At 36.3% G+C, this 13,317-nt stretch overlaps 1 protein-coding gene across 1 annotated transcript in view; it reads left to right on the top strand.

The window, feature by feature from the left end:
• ABCA13 (ATP binding cassette subfamily A member 13) overlaps nucleotides 1-13,317 on the top strand; it is a 168,646-nt gene that overhangs the window by 149,277 nt on the left and 6,052 nt on the right. The window contains exons 51-52 of the mRNA XM_041411692.1: nucleotides 880-983; nucleotides 3,538-3,630. Of these exons, the coding sequence (XP_041267626.1) occupies nucleotides 880-983; nucleotides 3,538-3,630 (197 nt within the window). The remainder of the gene's footprint in view (nucleotides 1-879; nucleotides 984-3,537; nucleotides 3,631-13,317) is intronic.

Raw genomic sequence — 13,317 nt, 5'->3', positions numbered from 1 at the left:
CAGGTGCTGACAGTCCCCATGGAATTCCACTGCATGAAAAGCAACTGGAAGAGTTTCCTTCTTCCTAGTTTTGTAGAAACAGAGACTGGATTTGTCAATCAAATATAATTCTTTTTGTTTCCATGAGTGGATGAAGTAAAAAATTTGATTTAGGGAGGAAAGGAGTAATAGATAAGGAGGGGAAATGTAGATTTTGTAGCATCATGTCTTTCTCCATGAAAGCCATCCACGTGGGAAATGGGTTTGCCTGTTCTTTGCACTGAGGTAATGTTATTTAATCCTGTGAATTCTCTCCTCTGTGGGGGAAAATTCCTCTTAAAAGGGCTGTGGGAGTAACTGGAATAAGATGTCAAATCCAAACATCTTATCAAACACATGGGATGGGCAGTGTAGACATCTGGGAGCTATAGGACTTCTCCAGTTGTTTGTGCTCATGGCAGATGTTATGCAGATCAGAAACTGTCTCCAAACCCTTCCAGAAAGTGAGAAAAACCACTTGCAAATCTCTCTTATCAAAAAGAGTATATGTGTAGAATTAAACAGAGATAATAAATACTTATAGCTATACATATATAATGTATAAAATTTATATATATGGTAAGCATTTATAAATACACATAGATTATATTTAAATATTTTTATATATACATATATATATATACTTCTTTATTAAAATGTGCCTTCCATAAATTTAGACATTAAATTGTATATGTTAAAGCAAAACATTGATCAGGGTGTCACTTAAGTGGCCCTCTGAAAATGTGACATTTAAAAAGAAAAATATATTATTATATTGTGAATTGTGTTAATTCTTCATGCTGGGCAGAACCTGTGGTATGCTTTTTCCATGCTGCTGTGTAGTTTTCATTTTTCCTGTAGGATGAGCCCAGCTCTGGAATGGATCCCTGCTCTAAACGCTACCTTTGGAAAGCTATCCTGAAGGAAGTTCAGGATGGCTGTGCAGCTGTGCTGACGTCCCACAGGTGAGACCTTATCCCAGCAGCCAGCATATTCCTGTGCTGCAGAGGAGTATATTCTGAAGACCTGCTCACTCTGTTGTGAAACCCAGATTAATTCTTGAAATTTTGTGGTAATTCCTTCCTATTCATGAAAAAGGAACCTATTTAAATCCCAAATATTTTTCATATTTATTTAAAAAAAAAATAGAGTGTTGCTCAAGGGGTTGCAGGCACAGCAAGATGATGTAATGAATTCCTTTTTTTCCATGCTCTTTTTACTCAGTGTTGTATTGTCTCTTCTTGCTTGGAATTTCAGGTAACTTTTTTGTATTTGGCTACCTTAAAACTCATTACAAAAGGTGTCATGAGTGAAAAACCTTCTGATTTTATTAATTTTCTGATTTGCATCAGTATATGAAAAGAGTAAGCCATGGCATCCTGAAGATGGATGGGTCAGTTATTGTCTATGCATTATTGGAAATGGTAGGAGACCCCATCCTCTTAGAAGAGTCCATCTACATTAAATACCTTGTCAGTTCTCAGATATGGTCACTGGTGTATTGGTTTAATGGAGGAAACATCAATACTGTTTTGTAACCTCTATAGTGAAATGAAATAAATGAAATGTTCCCTTAGGTAACATATATATTTATATATATATATGGTATGTATAACTATATATAAAATTTCTTTAGATGAGGGAAAGATCATGAAAATATGTCCAGAGAAGACAAAATTCAAAAATCAGAATGGCAAAGAAGCATTTGACCAAATGAGATTTGAAGTATAGGTGAATTAATAAAGGAATGCAGCCCAACTTCTTCCACTGTTTTTTATTTTCAGATTTTTTAGATATTCTTAAGATGTATTTGTTGTCCCAGTCCATTATTGATGGAAAAATTCTCCAAAAATTTTTTAGTGTTTTATTTATGGAAGCTGAATTTTAAAATTCATGTACCTGTGTTTGGTGGCCAAACGCTTACTAGCACATTCATTTAGAGAAAGTGGGCTATGCATTGTGAATTCAGCTCAGTGATTTTCAGGAAAAAATATGCTTTGACTTTTTAGCCCAGTATAAGAACCTGTCAAACACCAGCTAAATAGAAGAGACCTGTGATCTCCTTACTAATTATATACTATATATATAGTATACATATATACACTATATATATTAACCAAAATCCATCAAATTGTACTAACTACACATTTAGCTCTACAAATGAACGGCTTGAAGCAGGCAATAAGTACAATGTTACTGTTCACATTATTGTGCCAGGGTAAAGGAGGGAGAAATTATTTTATACTATTTATAATATTTTCTGAAGGCCATTGGGGCTTTGAGATTATTAACTTGCATAAGTACAGGAATTTTACATGTTGTACATGTCAGCAAATACACGTGTAAGGGATAGAGAGGGTTTGCTGTGTAAAAATCAGGTTTTGAGGGCTGTTTACCTACTATCCCAAGACAATTTTTTTACTTACAAATCTGAGACAAACTTCTGTTTTAACTGGGGAGAAGTGATGCTTTCTCAACTGTCCCTAGAGCCCTAAATTTGTGTAATTTTGCCACAGCTGGGGGGCATTATGCCAAGTTAGGGGTTATTCAGTGAATTTCCTGATTTGTGCAGCTCTCTCCTTGTCTCTCTCAGACAGAGCAGTTTGGCAGTTCTCACCACAGCCCTGCCATATTATAAAGAAATTATTCCTAGGGCAGTACTTGATTGCCAATGTTCGTTCAGTCAAAGCACTTTGATTTGGACTGGCTCATGGCTGAGGCACACAAGGCATCTCTTGTTTAGCTGTCTCAGAAGGGTTGGGGAGGGCACACAGCAAATAGTAGGAACACCAATCACCTTTGAGTCTTTGAGATGATGGGTGCATCCATCACTGGTTCTTTATGTCTAAAGTGCTTCTTTGAAAGAGCTGCTCACACAATTCTGCAGAATATGTAGGGTAGCAACCCATCTGCCATAAGTTTTACAAGTCAAAGCTATTATTTATCATCTGAAGCAGTCACATCTAGGAGAACCCTGCTTTTCTATTCAGTTGCATTTCCATTTCCTAAATTCTGTTTAGATTGTAGTCTTTTGGATTGTCTTCTATCCTGCAATCAGGCTAAGGGTAACTTTTTTTAAGGCCATGTACTATGCAAAAGAAAGGCTGGGCAAGCTTTTCATTCTTCTCCCTTTATCCTGTAGCTCAGAATAATCATAAACACGTATTAAAGGGAATGAACAGAGTTCATGACTCCATCAGTGGCATTCCTGAGAGTGCTTATGAGGTATTTGCCTGTAGTAATGATGATACATTTATATTCTGACCAGAATTGTCCAAATAGTTATGGACTAAAAATATAAATAATGGCTTAAGGCTCTTTTCTCTGTCATGTGGTAATAACTGTTGGTATATACTGATTTGGCTTACAACTTTGACTATCACCCTTTGAAGCCCAAGGTTTTGTGTATCTGTTTTGGCATCTGTCCAGATTCTTCCACTTAACTAAAGTTAGGTATAAAAAATGTTCTCTGTTTTCACTACTAATTATTTGGTTTTTTCCCCTCAATTTATTTTGTAGTATGGAAGAATGTGAAGCTCTCTGCACAAGGCTTGCTATCATGGTCAATGGAACTTTCAAGTGTCTTGGTTCTCCCCAGCACATTAAAAACAGGTATTATGCATCAACATCAAATCTTCTGCATCTTTATTCAATCTAAGAGCTGGCTAGATGCTTTAGTAGTGCTAAGGCATAAGAACTTATGACTGCTAAGAACATCTTTCTCCTGCTGTCACTGAAGTTAAAAAAGAGACAATTAGGACAACTTAGCAAGCTAAATTGACATATGACATTGCTAAAATGCTTTGGAGTCTGCACTGGTAATTGAAAGAGGCAGATCTGCATCTAAAATAAAGCACTTCTGCACATAACCTAAGGAATACATTGTGGGAATCTGACAAGGCAATGAAATACAATTTGGTTCCTTCTGAGGGTTTTTCATAACAGAAAGAAGCATTTTTAACAGGTCAGCAGCCAGTACGAACATCTGTTTTGAGCTCTCTCTGCTCCCTACCTAATTCACTGACAATTGCAGATATTTATGTTGTTTTCTGCATCCTTTTCCTGGTGTGCATAAGCCTCTTTTCTGTTTGAGCTCTGCTCATGACTTAATTTAATATCTATTAATGAGAATGTTTAATTCAGGGAATATGCTCAAACCACCATAAAGGAAACAGGATTGGAAGCTGAGGGGAAAATTGCTGCAACTTATAGCTAGAACATTTCCATTCGGTTGTAAATGTAATTGTTAGGACACGCAGACAGTCAGCTGTGTAAGATGATACAGCTCATTTACAAGCAGCAAAGCTACACTGCTTTGTACCAGCTCAGCACTTAGCTCTCTTAAGTGCAGATGCACTTGATATTGGGAACAAGCTCTACGAAAATGCTTTGGAATTGCTGTCTGCCATGTTTATAAGGCAGAAGTTATGTGCTTTGGACAACTTCTTGTGCTGTGACAACCCTTTTGGCTTTCTGGCCTTCCCTTTGGGTAGAGCCATAGATCCTTGCTTCACAGCTGCATTAGCAAGGTGGGCCTGACTCGCACTGTCTCTCTGCTTACAAGTTTTTTTCATGAACACAATCTTTCAGTTAGAGACATTACAATCCGGATAGTGGAAAAAACATTGATGTCTGCATCTCTAATTCTGATGATTGTGTGTGATTGTAGCCTTCTTTTCATGTTTGCACACCTTTCAGTGCCTATTTGCTTCAATTTCTGGAGGCAGCTCTTTCTTCCTTTTTTGTATCCAGGTCTTTGCCTTTGCCATCTTGTCTCTTCCCAAATTTTGTAGCATGGAATGGCCTGTTATCTCACTGGCTGGAGTAGATTAGTGAGTGTGAAGGCATCCTTTATTTCTTGTGTATGAGAAACAGATCATACATAGAGGACAATGTAACTCATTATGTAGAGGACAATGCAGATCTTAGGTGAAAATGCTTTTTGAAGATGTGTGTCCCCCCACTCAGGAAAAATAGTATTACTTAGGCACTTCAGTTGAGTGTACAAAGTTAGCTGGGATGAATGTGAGTCTTCACTTTTTATGTTTCAGATCCTCTGGATTGAGTGTATATCTCTGTCTTGTCAGCTTGACCTTGAGAGGGCAAAATCAGACAGTCCACAAAAAGGCTACCTTCCTCTTTATCTTATCAGTGACTTTGTAATTTTTTGTCACTTCTGATGTTTGCTTTAGCAGCATCTTTTTATCTTCCCTCTTATGGAAACAAGACGTCAAAAGCATACTCATAAGTATGCACCATATTCATATAAATAAGGCAGTTATTTCTCAATTTGCTGCACTGACTCTGTAGATAAACTACTTTCAGATCACAGTTAGTAAATCAATGCAGAACTATCCTGCTGGAAGTGTCATCATATTATTTCTTATTGAGATGGTACTAGCGCTGTTATTACTATAGAGATAGTCACAGATCAGCCATTCTGGAATCAAGGCTTTATGAGTGCCTCTTTCAAATTCTCTAAAGCAAAGTCATAATAAGAATATTTAGCAGTCATGTTCATAGCAATTTTTTAAAATAATTGTAACTTTGTAAAAAGCACATATTTTCTATATCAAAAATATTTTATACTGTCAGCAGGTTTGTGTTCCATGGAAGTTTTTTAATATATGTCCATCAGTGACCTTCACATGGGAAAATGTGTGCACTTGAGATCAATATTGCTGAGACTTTCTACACAAACTGTGTAGCTCAAACTGCACGAAGATTTTTTCATTTAAAGCAGGACTAAAATCCCTTTAACTCCTGGCTTATTGATTGACTTGATCTCCAAATTTTCCATGCTAACTGTTCAGGGACCTATTGAATTTGTTTAAAACTTTAGAACCTTTATTAAGAAAAAATAGCTGTGAGCTTTATCAAAGGATTTAATTAAAATCATACAGTTCTCTGAATTTCTCTGACTGCCTGATGCATTTTCTTGGCTGGAAAAACAAAACCGCTGTAGAGAGCAGAGTCTTAAAATGTCACACACACAGCTGCTAAGGCTTTCAGAAAAGACATTTCTGTGTTTTCTTTGGAAATCTTCTGATGAGTGCTAGGAAGATGTCAAAGACTGTCCCTGTACTCCTGTTATTTTGTTGCTTAGTCTAGTTTCCAAACATCCTTCCAACACATGCCAATATGATCCTTTATCATAAAACCCAGGCTATCACACACCTAACACTTAAAGTAATTGTTAGGACATTAAAAAACATTGTAGGTTTTGCAATTAAAGTTCCAAACTTACTTGAAGACAATTTCCTGGTATGCTACCTTGTACCATATGGAGGATTCCTGCACCTACATGAGATGGGGAAGGGGCAGAGAAGCAGAATTCCAAAGAAATCTATTGAAATAATTAAGCTTTAAACAATTTTAAAATCTTCATTTTCTCACTTTCTGCTCTACCTGTGAATATCCTGAAAAGATTCCAGGACCTGGAAGAGTATTAAGTGATTGATTCCCTCCAGTTTTCCTATGATTTAATAGCCCTATCATTCTCATTGCCATACAGAGCAAAATACAGTTTCTTCTAAAGTGGTAGACCACAAGGATTAGTAAATCTAAGCTGCTATTAGGAAATATCTACCTGGAAGGAAGGATGTTTTCCTTAACAGCCATCTCTACTGATATAATCACCAATCTTTTTCTTGTGTTTCAGTGTTTTCCTGCAATTAGCACTGTCTATTATATTTATTCCATGCACCATCTCACGGTAAAAAACCCATCACCTCTTACATTTTGTTTAAACAAAGGAAAGCATAAACAAAACTGATTTTGTTGCATCTGATTTAATTACCAATACCCTAAAAGTTTGTATTTTTGGATAGTGTTTTTTGTGCTATGTGTGAATGAATCAGGCTAGTAATATAAGCATTCATATTAACAGGGAAGAATGGTACTAAAATAAATTAATGGGGTGATAGCTGTAGATTATCATAATTTCTTTATTAGATTTTACAGCTTGTTTTTTTAAAAATTGTTCTTACTTATAAGCAGTTCTTGACATCCTTTAGTCTGTTTTTAATTTGTTTCTACAAAGCAAATTGAATAAATATTTTAAAATCAACAAATGTCTTGGTCTGGCTTTGAAGATTACAAGGAGATAAATCTAACCACTATATGAATACTTAAACCAAAGAAAACTTTCATACAGCTTTTATATATAAAAGACTAAATCCTGTACTGTAAGAAATAGAAGCATATTTTGATATTACACGTGATTCTATTAGTGTGTCTCAAGAATTTTCTTCCTCTTCTAAATGTAGGTACGTATACTAAAATGGCATTCTTTCTTCCCTTCTTGTTGAATTCTGTCTTGATGGAAGTCCTCAAGATTGTGTCTTTTGGTTATTCTTTAGTACCACTCCAGCCTATAGAGTCCAGATTATGATCACCTTTTAGATGGATATGTGATGAAGGTTTAATGGGTCTTCCTTGGGGCCCTGTTAAATTTGCTTTTTTGCTGTGTTGGGGAGTTCAAGGATTCAGCTCTTTCTCTCTGGCTGCACTTTCAGTCCTTGGCAGACGTGAGAGATCATAATCGTGCACTGAGTACAGCTTTGTCAGATGGCAGGACAAAATTCTGCTATGAAGGGTATGGGTAAATTCCAGTAAGATGCTAATATGAAACATAAATGCTTCATAGGAATATAAAAAGTGATGTCGCTACTAACGTGTGAGACTTGTTCCATTTTCCCAGACCTTCTGCAAGCCTGTTAGAAAATGCACTTCCAAAAATGTCTTCTCACTGCAAATGTCAGTGTTTGGGTTTCTGCTCCAAGCTGCTGAACCTTGACTATATTTGTATATGTTTAAACAGATTTAAAGTATCTGCAGATGTTTATCAGCAGATTAATAAGGGTAAAACATTTATATAAAACCTTTTTTATTGTAGGTGGCAAATTTATAAACAATATGAAGAAATGTATTAGGTAGAAGAACAAAATAAAGGGCATTTTTCAAAAAGTTAGCATCTTAGTTCTAGGTGTAGTTTGTCTGAGATTGATGTGTTAACAGTTGTGCCCATTAAAGCCTAATTTCAGACAACTCCTGCCAACAGAGTCAATTACTCTAAATTGTGAATGGATTACATTTAAATGCTCTCTTCAGTATTCTCCATTATACTTAATGTTTTTTTTTTTAAATTCACAGAAGCATTTTCATGTGAGATACAGCTGTCCAGTTCTCTGAGAACAACATTTTGAATATTATCCTTCATTCTAGGGCCATCTGGACAGACTTCTCATATCAGAAAAACCCATACCAATTTGTCAGGTACTGGACATCAAGTCTTTTCTCAAATTTTATCAGCAAGCCATCTGATTAAATTACCCAACAATTAATTCATTTGCTATAGCTGGGTAGTGGTTTTGATTTGCCAATCTGAGATTTCCTGGCCAATGCACCAATTAATGTGGTGGCTTCAGTGCTGGCCAAACAACAGTGCACTCACTGGAATACACTTATTCATTTCCTGCTGTGAGATAGGATTAGGAGGAAGGCAAAGCAGGCTCAAAACTAAAAGGATACAAAGAAACTTTATTAACAGAAACCAAAAGAATAATTAGAGTAAAATCTTCAGAACAGTCCTCCTTCCTCCCCCTGCCAGCTTCTTTCTTTCCCTCAATTTAGTCAGTTTATCATCTCTAGAATAGTTTTTCTTTAGTTCACTTGGGAGTCCCAAATGGAGAGGGAAGTCTCAATTTATGGAGACTTCTCCACAAGAAAACAGTTCTCTTATGGCTTTTAATTTCCATGAATAGCAGCCACCCAGAAATCTGCAACCACGAAGTTTCTCCCATCTTTCACAGCTTTCCCACAGCTGCATTTATGGGTCATGTCAACTTGTGGGGTTCTATTTTAGGGATGAACTGTTCAAGATCAAAGGTTCTCTTTATCTATTTCTGAGATCATCTTCATCTCTGAGAATGGAGATCTTCTCTTTCTGGGCGCGAAGGGTCTTCATCACTCTTCTCACTCTCTCTGTTCAAACTCCTCATGGGATCACAGCTACTTCAACATCTGCATGCTTTAGCACGGAGGCCTTTGCTCATATCTACAATTTGAACACTTAATCTCCCCATACTTTACCAAGTTACAGGGGAAAAGAGTCTGATGCATCAGTTACATTCTTCTCCATAGCTTGACAAGAGGATTTCAGGCCCAAAGTCAAGTCATCTCCTCATCCCTCCTATATGGGACTTGACTCTTTCGTCACTGACAGTGTCTTCATGTTGTTCCTTTACTGTTCTCACTCCGTCCTTTTCTCTCACTCAAGGGAGGATTAAAGGAATCTGCAAGTCTTATCTGTGTGTTGAAAGAGTTAGAATGGAAAATATGTTGCCAGATGGCTCATACTTTACTTTTTTTTTTTCTTACATGCTATAAAATACAAAAAATTAAATAATTTTCATTCTTCTTGACCAAAAAAAAGCATTCCTTTTGTACATGAAAAATGCATTAAGGCAGTGGATGTGTAATCATGTAACATAGCTATTAGTTTGTCTTTCAAGGGGAAAGTTTGAAGGAAAGAGTTCTTAACACTTAAAAACCACATAGATTAAGAGTTCAAGAATTAACAGTATCCTTTGACTCTCCTAAAATTGGTACAATATTTATTCAGTCCTACTGTGCATGTGCATTAGAATGCCTTTTTTTTTTTTTGGTCATTTTATACTCTTTTTCACAGGATCCTGCGTTGTATCGCCAAATAAACCATTAAATCAGCAGCAGCTAATTGATTTCATATTATCCTCTTTCCCTAGCATGTGTTTTACTAGGAGTTTTTCAAACCTATTCTTAAATACAGTATTATCAGCATTTATTGGATCAGGGTTTCACAAACATCAATATCTTTGTTTTCCACAGCACTTCTGGGAAACTTGATTTGGAATAATTACTCCTACTTTATAGAGGAGTAACCAAAGATTAGTGCTGAAGTTAAAAGGGTTAAAAGGGTTTTTTACCATCCGAGCAGTTTATGACTAAATATTTTACATTTCTTCAACATTGTATTCGAAGAAAAACTCCAGTTAACTTCAGCTGTAGGTGTGGGTGTTCCAGAAGGCACTGTGAATTCCCTCTTCCATCTGGAGCCCTTTGTCTCCAGTTAAGGTGGGCCCTTAAGCAGACAGAAAAGCACTAAAGAAAGAAGTGGTCTGAGTCACCACAGACCACACAGGTGTATGAGAATGAAAGGGTAAGATTTGGTTCCCCAGGAGGTTCCAGAACCATGAAGCACTCTTTTCCCTTTCGCTTCCCTTCTTTCATCAATCTGCTGTCTTATTTGGAACATTTTCTAGGCATTGCAGTAAATAAAGCCGCTTGTCTGAGCAGGTACATCCAGTGTGTCTTGTAAGGCATTCACAATAGGGATTTCATGACAACGTGCTGTGTGATGATGTAATTGATATTCATTCCATAAAGCAAATATAACTGTGGTTTAAATTTTAATTTTACGTCTTGTCTCCATTAAACACTTTTTATCTTGAGATTTGACCTTGAGGTGTTGAGAAGGTCTTTTAGTAGATATTTTAGTGTGTAATATCATGATTATTATGTTATTAAAAATCAGTACATGCAAACCCAGTCACAGCAACACAATGATGATGTTACTTACTCCTGCCTTTTTCACTGTTGAGCTCCAAAATTTACTTTGAGGAAACAGTTTGGGTTCTTTATAGGCTGTGCCATCAGATTAACACAGGATTACCAGCACTGCTGCTCCTGCTTCTCTGGGAGTGAAATATATAAATAATGCAAGAATAAAAAAATCCCTGTTACTTGGCAGTATGTGCAGACAAGCACAAATATGGAGAGATATTTGTGTGTGCAGCTATATAAACAATTACCTAGTTTTTTTGGGTTTCACCATGTATTTGGAAATCACACCTAAGAATTTACAAGCACACAGAGAGAAAGGCAAAGTTGTACCCTGCACTGCTCATAATCTGGGACCCTCACTGTTATGACAATTATAATATTGAGTACAGAAATTTCCTTTAGATGGTTTGATATGAAAGCCTGAGTGTGTGTGAACAAATAGTGTATGTACAATATACCTGAACAAGTGTTAGTCATCATTTTAATAACCGCTTTTGTGTTTCTATCGTTACCCTGGAAAAGTCATGATTACTTATAAATGATGAAACAAATTCTATGAATAGTACATGGAAGAGAGATTTTATAATTTATTTATGTGTGTTTCTTTGCATCTAATCAAATTTATCTGTTCAGCAAGGCTGAGGTTCTGGATAAATGCAGAAGGAAATCCCATTTTAAAAGTGACAGGGTATTTGCATTTGATTTTAGCATTTAAAAATACAAGTATTAGGATTGTATTGTAAATACAATTGTAAACACAATTTTTAGCATTAAAAATACAAGTATTTAAAAATTAATTACCTTTTTTCTTTGGTATTGGCTTTGCTTGTTTTTTAATAGATGAAACAATTAAATATATTGTGCAATTTAAAATGATCTTAAAGTGTGATTAATTTGTTTTAGTAATTTTATTTAATTTTTTTTTCTTTTTTCCCAATGTTTCTCAAAACATTTTTATTGGGAAAACATTTTCAATGTTGTTCAAGATTTGTTCTGTTGGTAAATTGTATTTGTGCCTAGGGCTGTGAGAGGAATGACCTGGATGTGCATCCCATGCTTCTGCAATTATACTGGTGTAACTAAGTTGTCTTGCCCAGATGAGGCCTATTTTAGCTTAAACGATTTTGTGAGTCTATTCACTCAGGGAAAGCAGAACCATATCTGCCTGCAAATGAATGCAAACCAAAGCAGAGGAATAAACAGCACAGTAGAATATTATTCCCTCTCTTTGATTTATGGTACATATTCTAAAAGATGCAGTTCCTTGAAGATATTAAGTGCCAATGTTCTCTTTACTATTTTTATGTTTTTATCCAATAACATTATTTTGAAGCAATCCTTTGATTGAGCTAGTCTATGCACAAAGTGTGCACATTGTATTTCAATCAGTAAACTTTCTGTGAGCTGCAATTTTTTGATGTGAATATATGTATAAATATAGCAAAACATTGTCCAGGAAATGTACTCTTTGATTAGTGGGGAAGGAAAGCATATGGGTGATTAGATGCTCTTCTTATTCCTCCAAGTTTAAGAAATGGGGCCATGTCCTTCATTTCCTGAGTTTACATTCAGCAAGTTTTACTGGGGGAGAGAAGATTTGGTAAACAGGCTTTGGGAAGAGTGTGATTTGATAAGCTGTTTATGCTGGACCTGCTGTAACTTAAAACAGTGGTTTCAAAGTTTGCTTTAGTTCATTTGAGCAAATTCTTAAGCCTTTTAAATGATTTTTTTTAAAAGCAAATAGAATTCTGCTGGTAATATACTTTCTTTTTCACCCTTCATAAAAACAGGTTTTCATGGGTCAAGCTTAAGAAAACTCCTTGGGTTAATTCCTCTAGGGACTCCTTGTGACCAAATGCAGGCTCAGCTGTGTTTCAGTGGGGACTCTTGTCCCCATTCAAACCTCTGAACCAGGACCTCCAAGGAATGGGCAGAAGGGAACATTCAGAAGCTACCCTACCCCAAGGGTCAGTTCCTCTCCTTCATATTCATGAGAATTTTCAGCCTTTGGGCCATTAAATCCACTTCCATTACCATTGCAAGGTTAAAAGAGGACCAGGAAAGCATCCAGGGGACTGCCTCAGTATAGATTTGGTTACACTTTATTTCAGCGTGTGACTGCAGCTTGTGTAGACACATATCTGAAGTCAATTTACATAAACTATTTTTGTACTGCTGGCAGTGTGGCTGTGGGGCTGCAAAACTTCTAAGAACTGAGGACCCATTTGGGTGATTTACCCAGGCTGACTTCTTCTTGGGGTTATTTATACCAAAAGAAGCCTGATATCAGATTATACACCTGCTAGCACAGTATTCTCTCTCTGAAAGTGATCAAAAAGGAAAAGTACAGGAACAAGGTAAGCACAGGAAGTTTCTTTACCACATTGCTCAACTGCCTTCAGCAGTTTCTTTTTTAGAGGCTTCTTAAGTCAGAAGTGATTTTAGTGGATTCCCACCATGAGTTTTTCTGGTCACTTATTCAAGTCATGTCAAGTTCTGACATCTAGCACATCCCATGTCAATGAGTTCTACAGTTTCTCTACATTGTGTAAGGAAGACTACTTCATTTTACTGACTTGGCATTTCTTTTCCTGTAACGTAACTCTATGTCCCCTGCTCTCGCATGAGAAACACGAGTGAATAATTATTTCTTATTTTCGTTGCTTAGTCATGATTCTGGGTTCCCTAAAAATA

The sequence above is a fragment of the Onychostruthus taczanowskii genome, unplaced genomic scaffold, assembly GCF_017590055.1.
Source record: "Onychostruthus taczanowskii isolate IOZ18803 unplaced genomic scaffold, ASM1759005v1 scaffold37, whole genome shotgun sequence".
Classification (NCBI taxonomy): domain Eukaryota; kingdom Metazoa; phylum Chordata; class Aves; order Passeriformes; family Passeridae; genus Onychostruthus; species Onychostruthus taczanowskii.
This window is presented reverse-complemented; position numbering and strand designations above follow the sequence as displayed.